This window comes from Anomaloglossus baeobatrachus, chromosome 3, assembly GCF_048569485.1.
Source record: "Anomaloglossus baeobatrachus isolate aAnoBae1 chromosome 3, aAnoBae1.hap1, whole genome shotgun sequence".
Taxonomy (NCBI): Eukaryota; Metazoa; Chordata; class Amphibia; order Anura; family Aromobatidae; genus Anomaloglossus; species Anomaloglossus baeobatrachus.
In genome coordinates this window covers 663,004,052-663,028,563 of record NC_134355.1, presented here as the reverse complement: position 1 = coordinate 663,028,563, position 24,512 = coordinate 663,004,052, and the positions used below count along the sequence as shown (strand labels likewise).

General features: G+C 45.0%; 1 protein-coding gene across 1 annotated transcript in view; it reads left to right on the top strand.

Moving 5' to 3' along the window:
- Positions 1 to 24,512, top strand: part of LOC142297391 (uncharacterized) — a 165,464-nt gene that overhangs the window by 43,702 nt on the left and 97,250 nt on the right. Inside the window, exons 5-9 of the mRNA XM_075341616.1 lie at positions 4,794 to 4,954; positions 7,966 to 8,142; positions 17,415 to 17,556; positions 20,766 to 20,950; positions 24,256 to 24,397. Coding sequence (XP_075197731.1) covers positions 4,794 to 4,954; positions 7,966 to 8,142; positions 17,415 to 17,556; positions 20,766 to 20,950; positions 24,256 to 24,397 — 807 coding nt within the window. The remainder of the gene's footprint in view (positions 1 to 4,793; positions 4,955 to 7,965; positions 8,143 to 17,414; positions 17,557 to 20,765; positions 20,951 to 24,255; positions 24,398 to 24,512) is intronic.

The window sequence follows — 24,512 nt, the reverse complement described above, 5'->3', positions numbered from 1 at the left end:
TCATGATACAGATTCAATCCATCTCCGCCACTCCGACGTATGTTTCGTAGAAACTTCCTCAGGGAGCTTTGGCGATTATTCTGTACTATTCTTAATTCAACCTGTGTGCTCTGGATAGTTGTCCTAATGTATTTTGAGCTCCCCCTCTTGGGTACTAATTTAAACTACTTGAATTGAATAGTATAATTACTATGCAGTAGCACTTCTCTAACTTAGAGAGCCCTCTGCTGGATAATGCATATTACTGCATAGTAGACACAAAATTCACTGATTTGGAATTACAATGCACTTTTGCACTTTGATAATTTATAATTTATTTATTGTTCTCAAATCTGTGGATTTTGTATTAGTTTTTAATACATTTTAGTAACAATTATCTATTTATTATGAGAGCCAATATATTTGTGATCCATTGTTGTAACTTGTATTCTACATTTTCTGTCCTCCCCCCATATCTGGTGGTTTTATTATACTATATGAATTGTTTTAATTATATTTTCAATAAATTGTTATTTTTAGGCCAAAAGGGAGCTTTACACGCTACGATATCGTTAATGTTTTATCGTCGGGGTCACGTCGTTAGTGACGCACATCCGGCGTCATTAACGATATCGCAGCGTGTGACACTTTTGTGCGACCTAAAACAACCGCAAAAGCAGCCAAAATCGTTTGCCATGGAGAGGTCGTCCTAAAACCAAAAATCGTTTAACGCTCATTAGCGATGTTGTTCCTCGTTTCTGCGGCAGTACACATCGCTGTGTGTGACACCGCATGAGCGAGGAACATCTCCTTACCTGCGTCCACTGGCTATGCGGAAAGAAGAAGGTGGGCGGGATGTTTACGTCCCACTCATCTCCGCCTCTCCGCTTCTATTGGACGCCTGCCGTGTGACGTCGCTGTGACGCCACACGACCCACCCCCTTAGAAAGGAGGTGGATCACCGGCTAGAGTGACGTCGCAGAGCAGGTAAGTCTGTGTTACAGGGGTGTGTGATTTTGTGCGCGACGGGTAGCGATATGCCCGTGTCATACAAAAGATGGGGGCGGGTACGCACGCTAGCGATATCGGCAATGATATCGTAGCATGTAAAGCCCGCTTTATACCTGTTTGCTCTTGTTGTTTATATTATAGTTCAGTTCATGGCCCTATATACATGTTTCAAAAGTTATGCTGTGTTGACATCAGAGATTATGTAAGATCTGTAGGAATGGGGGTGAGCTGACCACCTCCTATACAATCATGGGGGGATAATGGGTAATTAACCTCTATAGCACCATAGACTGAGACCACGGCCTAATGCACCATAAAAAACACTAAATCATACATTTTATTAGTAAAACACCCATCCTAAAATGTGTTTAGATTTAAAGGAACAGCACTTAACATTAAACCATAATACAATTGTATGATATATATTATTATACTGTATGTGTGATCTCCTGTAAAAGAACACAGCAGACACACAACAATCCTTCCTATACAGGATGGGTTCTTCCACCCATTCTGTATAGGAAATTTAGAAATGAAGGGATTTAACTGGATCGGAAGATTTATTGTGACATCAAGTGATAGCAAACAATACCACATGGGGATAAATTAGGACAAAAAATAAATATACCTTTAACCTCTTTGCGACCAATGACATATATATATATATATATATATATATATATATATACATATATATATATATATATATATATATATATATATATATATATATATATATATATATATACATATATATATATATATATATACATATCATTGATTGTGTATGTGTAGCGCCCCTGAAGATATCAGGGTGGTGCAGGGAACAGCATCCTGTACCGCAGGGTGCAGGGCATACCCCCCATGGTTTCAGGTTCCCATCAGCAGTGTTCACTGACATCCGCACTACAAATCACTATCACACCTCACACCAGGGATGGACAGACACACCAGTGGGTTGGTCAAGTTGGAGCATGGCCGCCCACCTAGGGGTCAGGCAGACTGGTGGGAGGGAGGAAGAAGAGTCCAGTGTTAGCCCTCAAAGAGTGAGGAGCAGGGGAGTTGGAGCTCCCAGGGAGGCGACAGGTTGGGTTGCAGATGGTGGTCCGGGACCACAGGAGTCGGGGACCGGTATTAGGAACACTGGACAGGAGTATAACAGACGCAGTCTAGGAGGACTGTTGGCACCAGAAAGCCCAGCTACCTTACCGGTACTGAGTACGATGGGGTACAAGACCCTAGATCGGGGAGTAGCTTCAAGCAACCTGATAATTAATCTGTGGAGGATAGTCTCTGTATGAACTGTCCCCAAGAGCTCAGAGATTGGAGGCAGAAGCACAACGCAAGGGATCTCCAAAACACACAACCCAACCAAGTGCCAGCCACCAAAAGCACAGCTGCCATACACACGGGTAGCGGGGCCCCGAAAGCTTCAAGCCAAGGGGCTACAACAGTAAAACAATTTGTGCACGGAGGCAGGACTCCGGACTTACCAAGTGACACTGTTGGGAGCGGGACCTGGAAGGGCTGCCCCCGTAGAGACTGTGGTGCCTAGAGACTTTGGTTTACCATCTGTGTGAGTGTCTGCCTAATCCACTTGATCTACCACCATGACTACAGCAGTGAGTAATCTGACCCCTGCACCCTGCTTCCCAAGGCCAAACAAGCTATCCGTTCACCAAATCCCCACAATCCGGGGTCTTCTCTACCTGCGGAGGGATTAACACCTGGCTGCCCCACACCATCTGCCCTGGTACTCCCATCAGCAGCAGCGGGACTTCTCTTTACTGCAACCCGTAGGTGGCGTCACAAACATATATCCCCTGTAAATACCCCCCTTTAAATTCGAGGTGGCTGCAAGCCCTCGGGTCCGGAGTCACTTGAGCCACAGCAACCCTGGATCCGAGCTGTTCGACTGCTGCTGGGGCAACACATATGGCCATGGCCCTTTAATGCGGGCTCGTGCAGCGAGCCTGCATTATTCTCTGCAGATGTTGGCTGACCTGATCAGCCAACATGTGAAGCTAATAGATGTGGGTGTATCTCCATGCCACCCACACCTGTTAATTCCTTAGATCGCGCTGTCAAACTCTGACAGCACAATCTGATATGCTCCGCTGGGAATTGTGTAATTTCCCGCCACCATCAGAGCTCTCATTACGCAATCACAGGGTGCCAATGGGTTTTTATGAAAGCATGGGTTCAGCTGATGACCCCTGTCACGAATCACTCCCTGTGAATGCCAACAGTTTGCCAGCATTCACAGGAGATCGGCATTTCTGCTGTACACAGCGGTGCTGATGCTGAAGCATTCCTCTGAACAGCAGAAGCGATCGATCAGTGCAGGCTTCAAGTCCCCTAAGGAGACTCATAAAAGCAATAAAAAATGTAAATTAAAAAAAAAAAATGAAACAGAACTACTAGAAGTTCAAATCACCCCCTTTTGTCTAATTGGAAAAAAAGTAATTAAAAAAATAAATAAAAAAAATAAAAATACACATATTTGAAATGCCCAATCTATCAAAATATATAATCAATTAATTTAATTGGTAAAGGGCGTTAGCAAAAAAAAAAAATCAAAACACCAGAATTACATCGTTTTGGCTGCCACAACATTGCATTAAAATGCAATAACAGGCGATCAAAACATTGCACTTATTAAAAGATAATATAATTAAAAATATCAGCTCAAGACGCAAAACATAAGCCATCACTGAGCCCCAGACCCTCAAAAATGAGAACTCTATGGGTCTCGGAAAATGTTAACATCATCACAATTCTTTTTTTTTTTTTTTTACATAATTTTCAATTTTTTTTCACCACTTAAATAAAAGTAAAACTATACATATTTGGTATCTCCGCACTCGTACTGACCTGGGAAATCATAATAGGAGGTCAGTTTTACTATATAGTTAATATGTTAAATAAAAAACCCAAAAAACTATTTTGGTATTGCCCTTTTTTTGCAATTTCACCGCAATTGGAATTTTTTTTCCTGTTTTCCAGTACAATATGGGGCAAAATGAATGGTGTCATTCAAAAGTACAACTCGTCCTGCAAAATCAAGCCCTCATATGGCTATATTTATGTAAAATTAAAAAAAATTGCCTCCTGGAAGAAGAAGAGTAAATAACAAAAATGAAAAATGCATAATTGCCAGGCGATGAAGGAGTTCATTTACTTCATGCTGCAAATTCTTTTGTTTATTTTTCCTTACATAGCTCCTAATTTTTTTCATGAAGCTACAAAGAAGCATAATAAAATTCTGTCTGCCTGCAGCCACCACTAGGGGGAGCTCACTACATAGGGGAATGAACTAGCTTTAGTAGTCCTTTAGTGGGTGACACCTAGTGGTGGCCAAAAGAACTTACCAGTTTGGCTTCCTGTGAAAGGCTCAGATGTAAGGGACTCCCCCTCTAACAACGCAGTGAACTATTCTCTAGTAGAGATAAGCAAATTGATCCAGGACTAATTGAATTTTCTGTCAATTTCAGAAACAAAAATGGATTTTCCAGAATTGTAATATTTTTTTTTGTGACTTAATTTGCACAAATCCACAAAATCTAATTTGCCAAACTCAATAGGACTAGGAAGGATTTAAAACAAAAATATTCCCAAGTCCCTCTGTGCAGCTCCTCACTGGTCTGGGCAGCTTGTTTGATTCGGTCAAAATTGAAGCCTTCCCTGGTTCACTATTAGTGTATTTTGGCATCTGGCATCTTTTCCTCGTTCCCGCATCCAACATGTGTAGCATATCCTGTTACATAAACTCTTACAACAATATCTCATCTTCTGGTTTTCAGGAAAACCTTTCAATAACCTGAAAAATGTGAATTCTGCTGTAGCCAATATAATTGTGTCCATACTGCTCAGTGAGAGGTATGATTACGAGGATCCCACCATACTGAAGCTCGTGGACCTGATTAATGAAAATATAAGACTCTTTGGGAGCCCCCTGGTCAGGGTAAGTCCATCTTATATTTTTGCTTTGTTAAATTTTATACTCAATGGTACAGCTGACAAAAAATCAGTGTGATCATATGTAGTGTTCACACACAACCCCCCCCAAAAAAAAATATAAACCCCGCCCACCCTGACCCGGAAGTGTTTTGCTAATGCCCCATTATCAAAACACTTCCAGGGCAGGTTATGAGGGGTTTATAATTTTTTTTTTGGGCGGGGGTTGTGTGTGTACACTACATATTATCATGCTGATGTTACCCCAAATGTGAGCCAAACAAACACTGAACGCGGCTTCCCAAGCACAGCGTTGCTCGCTTGAGTGGTTCGTACTTGTCACTCACTCAAGCCTCGAACCTGAACCTTGTTATTTTGGAGCTCGGTTTTCAAACTCAAACTTTGAGCTTCAGGTTTAGGCCACTGTCACACTTGCAAGTGCCTCGCGTGTATCTCGTGCGAGTCTCGCGTTGCATCACCCGTCACGGACTCGCACTCTCCTCACAGGAGCATCTCAGCTGCATAGAGATGCATGCAACCGACCCGCTCCTGTGTGGAGAGTGTGAGTCTGTGCCAGGTGATGCAACGCGAGACTCGCGTGAAATACATGCGAGGCACTCGCAAGTGTGACACTGGCCTTACTCATCTCTACTCATAAGTCTGCAATCGCATAGAGTGATTGCAGACTTATCATTTCAGATTAGACATCACCTTTAATACCTCCTCTCTAACCTGTCCAGCCATACCCACTGCTCGCATATCTTCTTTGTCCTTTTTACTTTAGGCCATGGCTTACAGCACAACTAGGTCCCGGTCAATATTGTACACTGTTGGGCAAAGCACGTCATAATGTTATGACGTTCAGATATGCTCCATAAGAGCATGGTGTGCAGTGAAGTCAGAGACCTAGTGGTGTCAAAAGCCATGGCCTGGAGTGAAGTGGCCGAAAAGGATGAGTGCGATGGTGGCAAGTGAAAAGCAAGGACCCAGAGACCAGAACAGCGAGCCGCTGGTACAGCGGGACAGATAAGCTGTGAGGTGAGCATTATTATTATTTTTTAACTATATTTGTGACCCTCGATGGTTCAGAAAAATGGTGGCTGCAGCTTGCTGCTACTTAGCAGAACTTCCTTGGAGCATAGGGCAACAAAATTTGTGTTGTGGAGAATAAAATGTGAGGAGAATTCAATTCCACTTAAATAAACATTTCTACTCAATTAAAGCTATAGATTCGTAAAACGAAACTTTTTAATGCTATAATGCCTCTAAAACTTAAAAGAAAGCAGTAAATCTTGATATGAAATTTCCAGTAAATTTCATGTATACAGCTTCTCTGCGGCCTTATGTGTTTCCATGGTTACAGACTATGTACAACAGTGGGAGGGGAGGGCACCAAAACAGATTAATGAACAATATGAGGGGATCAAAGCCACTTAGCACATTAGAAAACTAGTATGCATCAACAAGAGAAAAGAATGTGCGAAAAAAGTGGGATCACCACAATGAATAAATATACAAAAATATCTTTATTATAGAAATAGGCACAAATACCAACAACCGATTAAAATCAATTAAAAAAGCAAAACAGCTTATGGGAAACACACATACTGAGAGTGCCAATGGTCTGACACCCAAAGAATACCTCACACCCTCAAAGAGCCCCAACCCCACAAACATATAATAATGCAATGATTAAAGACACAGTGTCCATAAACTGGGACCACCAAATAAGCAGATGGAAAATGCAAAATCAATCAAACAGATCAGAGTCCCAGTAGATGCCGTGGTGGTTTGGCAATGCAGCAATATCGCCACCAATAAGCATGATTTAAAGCAAAAATAGCCCATACAATACCACCTACGGATGGACACACAACGGGGTGCAGGCAAGGAGTGGAGGGGTGAGGTATGAGCCCCACGCGTATCGCTACAAACAAGGTGTAGCTCCCCTGAGGAAGCTACACCTTGTTTGTAGCGATACGCGTGGGGCTCATACCTCACCCCTCCACTCCTTGCCTGCACCCCGTTGTGTGTCCATCCGTAGGTGGTATTGTATGGGCTATTTTTGCTTTAAATCATGCTTATTGGTGGCGATATTGCTGCATTGCCAAACCACCACGGCATCTACTGGGACTCTGATCTGTTTGATTGATTTTGCATTTTCCATCTGCTTATTTGGTGGTCCCAGTTTATGGACACTGTGTCTTTAATCATTGCATTATTATATGTTTGTGGGGTTGGGGCTCTTTGAGGGTGTGAGGTATTCTTTGGGTGTCAGACCATTGGCACTCTCAGTATGTGTGTTTCCCATAAGCTGTTTTGCTTTTTTAATTGATTTTAATTGGTTGTTGGTATTTGTGCCTATTTCTATAATAAAGATATTTTTGTATATTTATTCATTGTGGTGATCCCACTTTTTTCGCACATGGTTACAGACTACAAACAAACCTGCATGGTCTAACCCTGAGGAGTGGACCAATGCTTGATTGTTCTGGTTCACAGTGCAGAAGAGGATTTAGCATCCCAAATATGCACCTAAAACACAATGGGCTTGGTCATTTGCATAGGGGGTTGCATGATCTGATTTGTAGTTTTTTTTCTTTGTTTCCTTTAATAAAATATAATGTATTATTATTTATAAATTTAATGAAGGATGAATCAAATATTTGTTTATATTTACATTTATGAGCGAAATTCACTCCGTCTGTGCTATTGGAACTCCAAATTAATAAGATTTGCTTTGCAAGCGCTTGGAGAAATCAATGCAGCACAGCAAAGTATGGTATGCTCAGAGTTTTTGTTTTATTACACAATGTGACCAGCTTATATAGTACCTCACACAAAGAACTTACCATGCACCCATTAGAGCTGCAGGGGTGTGTGTAGAGATGTGAAACTTCCCCATCAGTGCTAGCTGAGCCCTATGACATCATTTAGATAAGATGGTTTCTATAGAATTCAAAATGGCTTGTATTCTCGCACACATTTGTATTTATTTTATTGTATTTTATCTTAAAGCTATATAACAGTTTTCCTCTACTGATACACTGGATGCCGGGAGATCACCACAAAATTTTTGCCAACATCAAAGAGTTTCATGCTTTTTTAGAGTCAACATTTACTAAACAGAGGAAAGAGCTGGATGTGAATGACCAGCGCAATCTGATCGACGCCTACCTCGTCAAACAACAAGAGGTATTTTTATTTTTATTATTCGGGGTTAAAATAAAAAAAAGTACTCTGGAATAGTAGAGGGGAACGCAATACATACCTGTTTGCGTACTTAGTAGGCTATGATCCCACAATGAGCTTTTTGGTGAGTTTTTGACGTTGCTGATTTTCTGCAGCATTTCAGTACCTCCTATGTTAATTAGGTTATTGCGTTTTTGAGGGATGAATTTTACATGCATTTTTAATGCATTTGTTACCCTGCGGTTTGCTTTAAAGCTGCTTTGTTTTTGATAATTCCTGGTGATTTTAATGCAAGTCTATGGGGAAATTCAGCACAAAAAACTCAGTGCACTAAAAAAAAATCCTTACACCGCAAGTCAGATTAAATTGAGCTTAAAAATCCCACAGTGAGCAGGAGATTTCTATAAATCCCATCCACATTGATGGAACTGTAAAATGCTGCATTTTTTTATGCAATGAAAGAATGCAACGTCCAAAACGCCCAAAAACTCATTGTTTCACAGGTTATTTTTATTGCTCAAAAATACATTTTCTATTAGAAACTGCTTCAGGATATTCTCCTTCTTTAAGGAGTTTTTGAAGGAGTTTGTCATTTCCTAGAGCTTTGCTAAAAAGTTTTCAAAGTACTCTGGGAGTGACTTTTTTTCCTGAAGTGTTTTTTTTTCAACTTTTGGGTTCCACCAGGAGCCTTTTCACATTACAATACACTTCACTGGTTCATTTTTCTTCACTGGGTTCATACCACCTTCAGAGTCCCTTCGCCCACACAACTGCAGCTGTACGTCCATACTCCTCCAGTAGGAGTCGGTTCAGGTACCTCACTGGCCACCTTTACTCAAGTCTCTTGCGCCAGAACTCTCAGGAGTTTCTGCGCTATTGAACTGGGCCAACTTTGCATTACGTGAAATGTTTCACTGGTACTATCAGTTTTAATTCTCTAAGCTTCAGGACCCTGTCTCTTCCTCTCTGTGACTCTGTCTCGTATCACTACATGGAAGGAGGCTTTTGGGTGTCTTCTTACCACCAACCCTGAACCTTATGCTTCAGACTTCCAGAAGTCCTTACTTCCAGGAGATTGGAATTCCTACCCAACCAACACCAAGCACACCTGTCTACACTTCACTCTCTCTGGCCCTAGCTTTAACTCTAAGGCCGGAGTCACACTTGCAAGTGACTCAACAAATCTCGCATTGGCATCACCCGGCATGGCCACAGACTCTCTGGACAGGAGCATTTCAGCTGCATAAAAATACATGGCATGCAGCCAACCTGCTCCTGTCAGGAGAGTCTGCGGCCATGCTGGGTGATGCCGATGCGAGATTCGTCAAGTCACTCGCAAGTGTGACTCTGGCCTAAGATGGAGTCTCACCCCTAAATACAGGAACTGGCTCCATCCCGGTTTGCTACTCCCACAGCTTAACCCTTTTCTATCCTTCTACCATCTGTTTCTACAGGCACTACCTAAACAGGTGACTGGATGGCAACATTTCCCACAAGCATTATTATTGTAAACATCTACTTTACACGTCACTTAATACATGAATATTAGTGATGAGCGAGTACTAAAAAGCTCGGGTGCTCGAAGCTCGGGCCGAGCCTCCCAAGATACTCGTGTACTCGGGCCGAGCAACGAGCCCAATGTTATCCTATGGCAGACCCGAGTATTTTTGTGAAATGACCCCCCGGCAGCATGGAGAAACCCTAAAAATGTCACAAAAGTCTCAGAAGAGTGCTCAAATGACATGGCAACAGCATGGGGAAGACCCCTTGAAGCATTTATCACTCAAAAGTCACAGCTGTGAACAATTTTGTCCGCGTTTCACGCCATTTTTATGGACTCACCAGAAAACCTTCCAAAATGACCCCAAAATGATTTTTCATGGCAGAAATGTTAAGGGCACATACCCAATAGTGAGATAGAGCTGGTGTATGTTACTTTTTGAGATTAATACATGAAAGATTTTACGTGAAAACATTGTGTGGCACTCCGATGTCCCTGAGAAGAGACGTACATGAAGGCCTCTTGAGTCTAATGTGCCCATTTTGAGGAAGTGAGTCTTTGTAGTATTTTCCTTTGCCAGGGCAGTCCAAAATTGTGAGGTTCACCAATGCCCCTGCATACAGACGTGCATGAGGGCCTGTAAACCTGAAGTGCCCATTGTAAGGAAGTGGGTCTATTTCAGTATAGCCCTTTGCCAGGGCAGCCAAAAATTGGGAGGCTCCACATTGTCCCTGGATAGAGACGTGCATGATGGCCTGTAAACCTGAAGTGCCCATTGTAAGGAAGTGGGTCTATTTTAGTATAGCCCTTTGCCAGGGCAGCCAAAAATTGGGAGGCTCCATATTGTCCCTGGATAGAGACGTGCATGATGGCCTGTAAACCTGAAGTGCCCATTGTAAGGAAGTGGGTCTATTTTAGTATAGCCCTTTGCCAGGGCAGCCAAAAATTGGGAGGCTCCACATTGTCCCTGGATAGAGACGTGCATGATGGCCTGTAAACCTGAAGTGCCCATTGTAAGGAAGTGGGTCTATTTCAGTATAGCCCTTTGCCAGGGCAGCCAAAAATTGGGAGGCTCCACATTGTCCCTGGATAGAGACGTGCATGATGGCCTCTAAACCTGAAGTGCCCATTGTAAGGAAGTGGGTCTATTTTAGTATAGCCCTTTGCCAGGGCAGCCAAAAATTGGGAGGCTCCACATTGTCCCTGGATAGAGACGTGCATGATGGCCTGTAAACCTGAAGTGCCCATTGTAAGGAAGTGGGTCTATTTCAGTATAGCCCTTTGCCAGGGCAGCCAAAAATTGGGAGGCTCCACATTGTCCCTGGATAGAGACGTGCATGATGGCCTGTAAACCTGAAGTGCCCATTGTAAGGAAGTGGGTCTATTTCAGTATAGCCCTTTGCCAGGGCAGCCAAAAATTGGGAGGCTCCACATTGTCCCTGGATAGAGACGTGCATGATGGCCTGTAAACCTGAAGTGCCCATTGTAAGGAAGTGGGTCTATTTCAGTATAGCCCTTTGCCAGGGCAGCCAAAAATTGGGAGGCTCCACATTGTCCCTGGATAGAGACGTGCATGATGGCCTGTAAACCTGAAGTGCCCATTGTAAGGAAGTGGGTCTATTTTAGTATAGCCCTTTGCCAGGGCAGCCAAAAATTGGGAGGCTCCACGTTGTCCCTGGATAGAGACGTGCATGAGGGCCTCAAAACATTAAGTGTCCATTTTAAGGAAGTGGGTGTATTATAGTATAGCCCTTAGGCAGGGCAGCCAAAAATTGGGAGGCTCCACGTTGTCCCTGGGTAGAGACGTGCATGAGGGCCTCAAAACATTAAGTGTCCATTTTAAGGAAGTGGGTGTATTATAGTATAGCCCTTAGGCAGGGCAGCCAAAAATTGGGAGGCTCCACGTTGTCCCTGGGTAGAGACGTGCATGAGGGCCTCAAAACATTAAGTGTCCATTTTAAGGAAGTGGGTGTATTATAGTATAGCCCTTAGGCAGGGCAGCCAAAAATTGGGAGGCTCCACGTTGTCCCTGGGTAGAGACGTGCATGAGGGCCTCAAAACATTAAGTGTCCATTTTAAGGAAGTGGGTGTATTATAGTATAGCCCTTAGGCAGGGCAGCCAAAAATTGGGAGGCTCCATGTTGTCCCTGGGTAGAGACGTGCATGAGGGCCTCAAAACATTGTTCCCATTGCAAGGGAGCGGGTCTCCTGTCGTTGTAATGTCCATTCTGCAAAGAATGGGCGAAAAAATTTACCACTGGGGGTATACCTGAAACAAAGGCCTAAGTATTGCAATTTGTAACGGTCATCATCATGGTGGCGCATGAGGAGAAGGAGGAGCAGTCCAGCGATTATCCAAAGTCCAGAAGTGTGTACCCATGGGTGAGTGGAGGTACATGGCAAACTTTAAATTCCGCTCTCATTTGCTGGTGGTGTGGTGAAGTCTGGCCCAATCCAACCCTTGTTCATCTTGATCAGAGTCAGCCTGTCAGCATTTTCAGTTGACAGGCGGGTGCGTTTATCTGTAATGATTCCACCTGCGGCACTAAAAACACGCTCTGACAAAACGCTAGCAGCAGGGCAGGCCAGGACTTCCAAGGCGTAGAGAGCCAATTCATGCCACGTGTCCAGCTTGGATACCCAATAATTGTAAGGCACAGAGGAATGTTGGAGTACAGTTGTTCGATCTGCAAGGTACTCCTTCAGCATCTGGGCAAACTTAGGATTTCTTGTGGCACTACCCCGCACCTCAGGGGCTGTGGTACGTGAGGGGCTGAGAAAACTGTCCCACATCTTAAAGACTGTTCCCCTACCTCTGGCGGATTGGACTTGTGCCTCTCTCGGCTGTACGCCTCGGTTGTCCACTGATTCCTGACCTATGCCGCTAGCGTTTTGTGAGGGGAATGCTTTGCCTACTTCCGTGAGTATGGCCTTCCGGAACTGCTGCATTTTGGTTGACCTCTCCTCCACGGGAATAAGAGACAAAAAGTTCTCCTTGTAGCGTGGGTCTAACAGTGTTACCAACAGTAATGATTGTCGGCCAAGATGTTCTTAACGCGAGGGTCACGAGACAGGCAGCTTACCATAAAGTCAGCCATGTGCGCCAGACTCTTAACAGCCAGGACTTCAGTAGCCTGACCAACAAGATGACTGAACATGCTGTCCTCCTCCTCCTCCTCCTCATCTACCCTGTCCTCTGGCCAGCCACGCTGAACCGAGGATATGACTGGTGTGCATGTCATATCCTCAATTTGGCCGGAGAGTTGCTCCATGTCTTCATCCTCCTCCTCGTCATAGTCCTCCACTGCACGTTGTGATGAGACGAGGCTGGGCTGTGTGTTATCACCCACACCCACTACTGTTTCTTGCTGCAACTCATCGCGCTCCGCCTGCAATGCATCATGTTTGTTTTTCAGCAGAGACCGTTTTAGAAGGCAGAGTAGCGGTATGGTGACGCTAATAATGGCGTCATCACCACTCACCATCTTGGTGGAGTCCTCAAAGTTTTGGAGGATGGTACATAGGTCTGACATCCATCTCCACTCCTCAGGTGTTATGTGTGGAGTTTGATCCATTTCCCGACGGCTTAGGTGATGCAGGTACTCAACAACTGCCCTCTTCTGCTCACATATCCTGACCAACATGTGCAGAGTTGAATTCCAACGCGTGGGGACATCACACACCAGTCTGTGAGCCGGAAGATGCAAACGGCGCTGAAAGCCGGCAAGGCCGGCTGAAGCAGTAGGTGACTTTCGAAAATGTGCAGACAGGCGGCGAACTTTTACCAGCAGATCAGACAGCTCTGGGTATGACTTTATAAACCGCTGAACCACGAGGTTGAGCACATGGGCCACGCATGGAACATGTGTCAGCTGGCCTCGCCTCAAAGCCGCCACCAGGTTCCGGCCATTGTCACACACGACCTTTCCTGGCTTTAGGTTCAGAGGTGTGAGCCAGTGATCTGCCTGCTGTTTCAGAGCTGTCCACAGCTCTTCTGCATTGTGGGGTTTGTCACCTATGCAGATTAGCTTCAGCACAGCCTGTTGCCGCTTCGCCGAGGCAGTGCTGCAGTGCTTCCAGCTTGTGACTGGTGTGGAGGGCACAGTGGATGAGGATGCACAGGAGGAGGAGGAGGCTGAAGAGCATGACATTCCGGAGCTGTAGAGTGTGGGTGAAACACTGACTGAGGTAGGGCCTGCAAACCTTGGTGTGGGAAGGACGTGTTCCGTCCCTCGCTCAGACTGGGTCCCAGCTTCCACAATATTAACCCAGTGTGCCGTCAACGAGATGTAGCGGCCTTGCCCAAAAGCACTTGTCCACGTGTCTGTGGTTAGGTGGACCTTGGGTGAAACAGCGTTGTTCAGGGCACGTGTGATGTTTTGTGACACGTGGTTATGCAACGCGGGGACGGCACACCGGGAGAAATAGTGGCGGCTGGGGACCGAGTAACGTGGGACAGCTGCCGCCATCAGGTCACGGAATGCTTCTGTCTCCACCAGCCTAAAAGGCAACATTTCCAGCGCAAGCAGTCGCGAAATGTTAGCATTTAGAACTGTGGCATGTGGGGTGTTGGCAGTGTATTTGCGCCTGCGTTCAAAGGTTTGCTGAATGGATAACTGAACGCTGCGCTGGGACAAGGACGTGCTTGATGATGGTGTTCTTTCTGCGTAGGCAACTGCAGGTGCAGGAGTGGAGGAGGCTTGTTCGCAGGCAGCATGGACAGAGGATTGGCTCGCATGCACAACCAGCGAAGACGTAGCAGTGACATCAGCAAGCACTGCTCCTCGACTCTGTTGTACTTCCCACAAAGTCGGGTGCTTGGCTGACATGTGCCTGATCATGCTGGTGGTGGTCAGGCTGCTAGTTTTGGTACCCCTGCTGATGCTGGCACGGCAGGTGTTGCAAATGGCCTTTTTTGAATCATCTGGATCCAACTTAAAAAACTGACAGACTCGGGAAGACCTAACATTTGTACAGGCACCTTGTGTCGTCGTGTTGTTCCGGGGAACGGTTGCCTGACTTCTGCCTGGGGCCACCACCCTGCTTCTTACTGCCTGTTGTGATGCTACGCCTCCCTCCCCCTGTGCACTGCTGTCCTCGCTCTGCATATCCTCCTGCCAGGTTGGGTCAGTTACTGGATCATCCACCACGTCGTCTTCCTCTTCCGCACCCTGCTCCTCCTCCTGACTTCCTGACAATTGTGTCTCATCATCGTCCACCACTTGTTGAGACACGTTGCCAACTTCGTGAGAACGTGGCTGCTCAAATATTTGGCCATCTGTACAGACGATCTCCTCATGACCCACTTCAATATGAGCTGGCGAGAGGCCAGAATGTGTGAATGGAAACGTGAACAGCTCTTCCGAGTGTCCAAGTGTGGGATCATTAATGTCCGAGGAGGACGTGTACTCAGCCTGGTGGTAGGAAGGAGGATCAGGTTCAGAAATGTGCGGTGCAGTATCACGGCTACTGACACTTGACCGTGTGGAAGACAGAGTGTTTGTGGTGGTGCCAATCTGACTGGAAGCATTATCTGCTAGCCAACTAACAACCTGTTGACACTGGTCTTGGTTCAAGAGCGGTGTACTGCTGCGGTCCCCAAGAATTTGGGACAGGACGTGCGAGCGACTAGATGTGGCCCTTTGTTGTGGCGAAATTAGAGCTTGCCCACGACCTCGGCCTCTGCCTGCACCACCATCACGTCCACTTCCTTGTTCCTTGCCAATGCCCTTGCGCATTTTGCAATGCTGTGCACTGCTGACGTGTATATTCACTACTTGTGCGTTATATCAAAGTTTCTGGAAATTGCACACAAGTGCACCTGTACGCTGCCACCAACAGGCACACACGTGCGGTTTTAAAAACCAAGCACGGACGCAATAAGAACCTAACAGGTTTTTTTGGGGAGCGACCATTACAGACAAGTCAGACACTATCTGGACTGTTTTACACTGTGTACACCAGCCCCAGATATGATGAAGGCTGGTATACGGTCACCACTACCCTGCCTGCCTGCCTGCCTGTATACTGGTACAATAGTCCTGACAAGGACTCTTTTGGTCACTAGCCTGTATTCAGACCTGGCTATACCCTGCCTGTATATAGCAACAATAGTCCTGAGAAGGACTCTGCTACTGTACTCCGACCTGGCTATACCCTGCCTGCCTGTATACAACTAGAATAGTCCTGAGAAGGACTTTTGGTCACACTGTTTGCAGCCCTGCAACTGAAAAAGCTATAAAGGGCCGCAAAGCTTTCCCTGAATCAGCGACACTCTCCCTACACTGACTGTCTGAATAGCTGTGAGCAGAGCACAGCGCGCCGGCCGATATAAAGGCTCGGTCACGCTGTGCAGGCCGGCCAATCACTGCAATTCCACAACTAACAGGGCTGTGGCATTGCAGTGGTCTGCCAGCCAATCCCTGCATGAGGGCTGGCTCTCAAAAGAGCGCCAACATGCAGGGATGAAGACCACGAGTACAGCACGAGTATCGCGAGATTACTCGGTCCCCACCGAGCAGCCCGAGTACAGCGATACTCGTGCGAGTACCGAGTAGTGACAAGCATGCTCGCTCATCACTAATAGATAGATAACTCACTTTGCCTTATGTCATGAACTAAACTTGTTGTACCCCCTAAAAAAAATTCTACTCACCTCTCACTTTGAGGATGATATAATGATCCCTCCGCCCTCCTGTCTTGGCATCACTAATGAATATGATTGTGGCTACAGGGGTAGGAATCCAGCAACCTCCTTACAAAGGCTATGTTCACACAACATCTGTTTCAGGCGAAATCCAATCAGAAAGCACCTGAAGAAGCCCTGCAAAGGCGCCCCATACAATCAACATAATGCACAACAAAAACAAATCTTTGCAGTGTTTCAACTGGATTTTAAGTGATTTTTGTACAGTTTTTGGAGAATATTGGCTTTAAATATTTTATCTTCGCACAGCCTTATGCGGGCTTTACACGTTGCGTCATCGCTTATGAAATATCGTCGGGGTCACGTCGTTAGTGACGCACATCTGGCGCTGGTAACGACATTGCAACGTGTAAATCCTAGGTGCGACAATAAACGATCGCAAAAGCGTCGAAAATCGGTGATCTGTGTAGCGTCGTTGATTTTCATAATGTCGGGTCGACCGCAGGTACGATGTTGTTTGTCATTCCTGCAGCTCCACACATTGCTGTGTGTAAACCCGCAGGAGCGACAAACATCTCCTTACCTGCGTCCCAACGGCAATGCGAAAGGGAGAAGGTGGGCGGGATGTTATGTCCCACTCATCTCCGCCCCTCCGCTTCTATTGGCCGGCCGATTAGTGACGTCGCGGTGACATCACTGTGATGCCGAAAGCACCTCCCCCTTGAAGGAGGGATAGTTCGGCAGTCACAGCGACGTCGCCAAGCAGGTATGTGCGGGTTTTACACGTTGCGACATCGCTAGCAATTGCTAGCGATGTCCAGCGCGATAGCACCCACCCCCATCGCACATGCGATATGTGGTGATTGCTGCCGTAGCGAACATTATCTCTACGGCAGCAATCACCACATATCGCATGTGTGACGGGGGTGGGTGCTATCGCGCTGCACATCGCTAGCAATTGCTAGCGATGTCGCAACGTGTAAAACCCGCCTTAGACTGCTCACTTTGGTTTAGCTGGTGCCAACCATATTAAGGCTTACAAGGTCTATTTTCAGCTCAAAAACGTCTTTATCTACATTATCTGCTCGAAAGCCTGTAATAACTACATTGTATGATCATTATTTATAGGGAAAGCCAGAATCCACGCAGTATTACCACAATGAGAACTTGATTGCTCTGGTGGCCGATCTGTTCATTGCTGGAATGGAAACCACATCAACCACATTGAGATGGGCTCTTCTGCTGATGATGAAATATCCAGAAGTACAAGGTGTGATGAGAAGTTTCCCTAGTCATAAAGTCAAGGGATTATTACGTAACTTTTCCAATGCATCAGTTATGAATTCTGTACTTTTCATAAAATTAAGAACTTTTATCAAGTGGCTAAAATTCCAAATTATAGAGGTCTCATCAGTGTTAGACTGTGGTTTAGAGATCAGCAAATTTCCTTAAAATTAATGTGGACAGATTTGCTGGAGTTCATCTGGTAGGTTTGATTTTGTTCAAATAAATTGCCATGAGATTGGAAGGAGTTAAAATTTACACTCACCTTACCTCACCTTTTCTACGTCATCTACCACCACAGCTCCGGGCCCTCACTTCTTTTTTACCATCACTACTTTCCAGCAATATGGCCCACCTAAGGCCTGTGATTGATCTCACACAGTCACATCGGATGCCATGATATTAAAGGGAGGGTCACACACTTCAGGACATGACCTAGTTAGGCCTCAAACTTGAATCATCAGCAGAAAGGATTAAAGTAAAAACAGAAGACCATCTAGGTTGGAGAATCTAAGGTGACTTGATGGTGGAGGTAAGGTATGCACACCAGTGACTATGGAAGGGGAATACATGGAATAGCAGAAACTGCTGTGTGAATACTGCATGAGAGGACACACACAAGCTAGGGACCCCAACGTAGAGAAATACTTTGGCGTAGTGTTGGGGCTCTATTGCATTGATCAATTCAGTAGCTAAATTTCTCTTGATTCATATGTTCATGGAAGTAATGCAGATTCCATTTTTCACATTTTCGCTCATACATATAGCTATTGGATTTTTCAAGTCAGTATTCACACAGCAGTTTCTGCTATTCCATGTATTCCCCTTCCATAGTCACTGGTGTGCATACCTTATCTCCCCATAGTGATGTTTTTTAGGTTTTTTGCACCCAGTTCAGACATAGAATGGAGTTCCAAACGTTATTCCTTAATATTGATGGTGGAGGTGGCACAACTGACAAGAAAGGTTATCTATAAAGTTTTTTTTTAATTTTCACCTGGCCCTCAAAAGAATCCATAAATATGGCAGATCAATCCTTGTTATTTTGCTGGATTCATATAAATATAATCTAAAAAGAAACCTTACATTCTAGCCAATATGAATTTTCAGAGATATTGATCTGCTGTGAATCAATATGTTCATGTCTACTGGGTGTTTTTTTTTACCTATTAGAGAAAATAATTTTGATGTCCATGATCCATTTGTATAAAACACATGATGAAGCAACCATAGTACAGCCTGGACATCAGTAAGGTCTGATAGGGTATGTCATGAGTCATGATGTCCCTGAGCCGGTGCATGTATCCTGCCTCCGAGGGTTTGGTCTCTGGGGAGTGGCCTGTTCATTCTGGACTCGTTCCGGGGGTTGTGCCGCCATATCCTGGGGCTGTTGCCTCTGGGAAGCTGCTGTAGAACCCAGGGATATGAGGTACTCGCTTGCGGGCAGTGTACGTCTTGGGGATGTCACAATGGTGGCTGTTACCCCGTTCCGTGCCCTTTGCCCTTTTTGTAATGGGGATATTTACAAGGGATTGGTGAATAAAGTTTATTTGTGACGCCACTTGCGGTGTTGCGGCTAAATGTAGGGAGACGCCACTGCAAAATGTCTCTACTGGGGCTGATGGTATTAGAAGCTAGTATGGTAATCCCTCTGTAGGTAGGGTATTGCCCCAGTGGGTGTATGGTACGATGAGTGTCAGAAGAAGCAGTCCAGACAGGTATTCAGTGCAAATGGTTTACTCACTGCTGAGATGTTAACTGGTTGCCCGAGGCTGGCTGGTTTCACCTCCAGGTCCCCTTCATGCCAGTGCCAGTGTAGTTCTCTGGTACCTTCTTCCCCTGCACCTGTCTCTGGTAAGTGGGTCCCCATGGTATGGAACATTGGGGGTCCCCAGTCTGTGGTTTGTCCGTTTCTGTCTGCCTGACGGTAGCGTGAATCCTGTGGGGATGGAGTCTCTGTCCTGTCCCCGGTTCTCTCTTTGCTACTGAGTCTTCTGATTCTTTTAGGTCAGCAAGGTCCTTGATGGTCCCCTTTGCTGTGCAGGTTTTAACAGGTCGGCTTGAAGCTCTTTCCTGTCCTAGGATCCTGTACCCCGTCAGTGCGTAGTTCCAGGAGTACTCCACCGGCAACCACCTCTCCTGGGTACCAGGTTACCGTTAACCTGAGTCAGGACGTCACTTGTATGCTCCCTGTCACTGCAGACTCACTGCTCTCCACCTTCACACCTCTACAGTCACAGCTCGACTCACTACTCTGTCTGTCTGTCCACAGTCTGCCCCTCCCACCTCACCAACTAGTGGACTGGAGTGGCTCCAGCTCTAGGCAGCCATCCATTGGTCCCACCCTAGCTGGGTACCATTATTTGAGGGATTTGTTGGGGAAACTGTGATTACGTGTTTTTTTGTGTTACCGGCACTCGGGTTCTGGGTCCCTAAGGGGGTAGTCCGTGCATCCTGGTGGGGATTTGGAACATTGTAGCACCCTGATAGTCTCAGGGGTGCTACACTGCCAGTAATAGTTACTGCTCTGCAGCATGCTACTGGTTCCTGTGAATCTGACTCTGCTGCATCCTGTCTCCCAGCTACCTCTCCCTGACCTGTATCCTCCCTGTATCGCTTGTCTTGCCTGTCCTCCTGAGCCTGGTACCATCCTTGGTCTTCCTGGACCTGTCTGTCTGACCCCCGGTCCCGTTCTGTGTTTCCACCTCCTCTGTATGTACTGTGATCTCGTGATCTCTCGGCTACTGACCTTGATTACTATCCCCAACTTCGGCCTTGTCTTGCCCTTCTGCCTCTGACGATACTTCCTGGCTTCCGACCCTTTGCTTTCCACCTGTTAATGGCTTGCCTTCTCTCTGATACTGACGAGACACCCTGGTATTGGACTTCGGCTTGCTGACTATTCTTTCGTGTGCACTATCGCACTATTGTGGGCTTTCTGCTAACTGCACTCTTGAACTGCCTCACCAACTTGCTTCAGTGTTCCCCACAAGCAGTGTGTGACAGTATTTATGAATAATCCCATAACAAATAGAACCTATTGATAAATGATGGGCTCTGAATTCCTTATATTTTATCTGCACTTGGGTCCACTGGAGGATCTTGTTGTATGCTTCCATTTGCTTATGTAGTGCGTCCCTCACATTTGCAAAGAATCTTTCTTTTTGATTATCTGACCTATCTCTTCTCTGACAGAAAAAGTTCAAAAAGAAATTGAGCGAGTGATCGGATCGACTCAACCTCATGTAGAACATAGGAAACAAATGCCATATACTGATGCCGTCATTCATGAGATTCAGCGGTTTGGTGACATTGTGCCGGGTAATGTCCCTCATGTTGCTTCTCAAGATGTTACATTCAGAGGGTATTTTATACCAAAGGTAAGAATTGGATTAATCTGCATTCAAAATCATGTCCATTGTGTTCATCAATATGTCATATGGGTGTGAGTTTTGCCTTTTTAAGGCTTTGTTCACTTATAATTTTATAGCCATTACTATAGTTTCTGTCAAGCATTATGCATCGTATAGTGCTATTCCTGCCATCACAATGATGTTACCTCAATGGACATCATCAAGTCAATGGATGGAATTCACAGACAAGCATTTAGATCTTACTATTCCCCAAAATCCTTGCTGTTCTCTGGAACTAGGCTTAAGCGGGCTTTACACGCAACGACAGAGATGTCATTGGGGTCACGGAATTCGTGACGCACATCAGGCCTCGTTAGCGACATTGTTGCGTGTGAAACGTTAACAATCAAAAATACCATATTGTTGATCGTTGACACGTCGTTCCTATCCCGATTATCGTTGCTGTCGCAGGACGCAGGTTGTTCGTCATTCCTGCGGCAGCACACATCGCTATGTGTGTGACACCGTCACCGCAGGAACAAGGAATATCACCTTACCTGCAGCCGCCCGCAATGAGGAAGGAAGGAGGTGAGCGGGATCTTCGGCCCGCTCATCTCCGCCCCTCCGCTTCTATTGGGCGGCCGCTTAGTGACGCCGCTGTGACGCCGAACGAACCTCCCCCTTAGAAAGGAGGCGGATCGCCGGCCACAGCGACATCACTAGGCAGGTAAGTATGTGTGACGGGTGTAAGTGATGTTGTGTGCCATGGGCAGCGATTTGCCCGTGACGCACAACCGACGGGGGCGGGTATGCTCACTAGCGATATCACTACCGATATCGTTGTATGTAAAGTCCGCTTTAACTTTCCATAGTGTTATATTTATTTCTAGAGAACAAACGCTGGTGAACTTGTTGTGGTCACAAGGTACACACAGACATTTAACTGTCCACATGATGTAAAATTAACCTTGATTTATCAGACTGAGCCACATTATTCCTTTTTTTCCTGATTAAGATGGGCACTTTTACTGGTGGACAGGGTTTGGCATGGGCACTTTGGTCTGTTCTTACACAGCCACATATACAGCAAGTCTATTCATCAAAGCTAGATGTAGAAACTTAACACTCAAAATAAATGTGAATAGTGGTCTTGTTTTAGAAGAACTTGTAGGACCAGCACAAGGACAGACGTTTCGGTCAAAGACCTTCATCAGTGTGCTTGCAGAGGGTCCTCAAAAGGTATAACAACTTGGCAACTGGTGTAGTCAGGTATTACACAGCCATGTTGCTGGGTCAATGATGGCTCATCCCATTTTTAAACCGCTTTTTCACAGAATTCCAGAAATGTATTACAAGATCAGACATTTCGGCGATGCCTTGACATAGTCATCTAAAATTCCCAGACTTCACCATTGTCAAAATCATATCCCTTTCTTTGTCCAATTATGTCCAACGCATCATTTTCAAGAGCTATTAATGTTCTGTCTCTCAGTGGCTTAATGATGCTCTTACACAATGTGGCTGCACCGCTGGCATTTGGCTTGTAGAGGTGAAGTCCATCGAAACCATGTTCTTCATCTGCATACAGTGAAGATAATAATTATTTCATCCCTTGCTGATTTTGTAAGTTTGCCCACTGACAAAGACATGAACAGTCTATAATTTTAAGGGTAGGTTAATTTTAACAGTGAGAGATAGAACATCCAAAATGAAATCCAGAAAATCACATTGTATAAAATATATATTATACATTTAATTTGCATTTTGCAGAGAGAAATAAGTATTTGATACCTCTGGCAAAAAAGACTTAATTTTTGGTGGCAAAACCCTTGTTGGCAGCGCAGCAGTCAGACGTTTTTTGTAGTTGATGATGAGGTTTGTGCACATGTCAGGAGGAATTTTGCTCCATTCCTCTTTGTAGATGATTTCTAAATCATTAAGATTTTGAGGCTGTCACTTGGCAACTTGAAGCTTCAGCTCCCTCTATAAGTTTTCTATTGGATTAAGGTCTGGAGACTGGCTAGGCCACTCCATGACCTTAATGTGCTTCTTTTTGAGCCACTCCTCTGTTGCTTTGGCTGTATGTATTGGGTCATTTTTATGCTAGAAGACCCAGACGCAATCTATTTTTAATGTTTTGGCAGAGGTAAGGAGGTTGTCACTCAGAATTTTAGGGTACATGGATCCATTCATTGGCCCATTGATGCGGTGAAATAGTCCTCTGCCCATAGAAGAGAAACAGCCCCAAAACATAATGTTTCCACCTCCATGCTTGACAGTGGGGACGGTGTTCTTTGAGTCATAGGCAGCATTTCTCTTCCTCTAAAGATGGTGAGTTGAGTTAATGCCAAAGAGCTAAATTTGTGTCTCATCTGACCACAGCACCTTCTCCCAGTCACTCTTAGGATCATCCAGGTTTTGTCAAACTTCAGACGGGCCGGCTGGACATGGGCCTTCTTGAGCAGTGGGACTTTGTGGGCACTGCAGGATTTTAAGCCATTACAGTATGATGTGTTACCAATAATTTGTTTGGTGACAGTAGTCCCAGCTGCCTTGAGATCAGTAACCTGTATAGTTTTAGGCTGACCTCTCATCTTCCTCATGATCCTGGATAGCCCATGAGGTGAGAGTTTGCATGAAGCCCCAGATCAATATCGATTGACGCTCATTTTGTACTTCTTCCATTTTCTTACTATTGCACCAACAATTGTCTCCTTCTCACCCAGCGTCTTACTTATGGTTTTGTAGCCCATTCCAGCCTTGTGCAGGTCTATGATCTTGTCCCTGACATCCTTAGAAAGCTCTTTGGTCTTGCCCATGTTGTAGAAGTTAGAGTCTGACTGATTAATGGAGTCTGTGGACAGGAGTCTTTTATACAGGTGACAATATAAGACAGCTGTCTTTAATACAGGTAATGAGTTCATTACTAGCATCTAACTGGTCTGTAGGAGCCAGAACTCTTAATGGTTGGTAGGGGATCATATACTTATTTCTATCTGCAAAATGCAAATATATTTATATAAGTTATACAATGTGATTTTCTGGATTTTATTTTGGATATTTTATCTTTTACTGTTAAAATTAACCTACCCTTAAAATGATAGACTGTTCATGTATTTGTCAGTGGGCAAACTTACAAAATCAACAAGGGATCAAATAATTATTTCCTTCACTGTAAACAGTAGTAACAAAAGCCGTATTAGAGAATTATGTGTAGTTTTGATGGACACACTATTGTAGAAACTGCGGTACCTGAAATGTTATGACTGATCGATGTAAATTTTGCAATAAATATATGTTCCCTGATACAATACATGACGTTTCTTCCGCAGGGCACTGTTGTTATCCCATTACTGCACTCTGTACTGAAAGATAAAACTTGCTTTAAGAAAGCCGATGAGTTTTATCCAGAACACTTTCTTGACTCCAGTGGCAACTTCTTAAAGAACGAGGCCTTCATACCATTCTCACTAGGTAATAACAGTCTTGAAGGCATATAGTGTGTGGAAGTGAATGGGAGACAGTCGTCAGATAAATGTTGTAGACTTTTGCACCAGAGAGTAATGGAGTACAGTCACTCCGTGCGGAT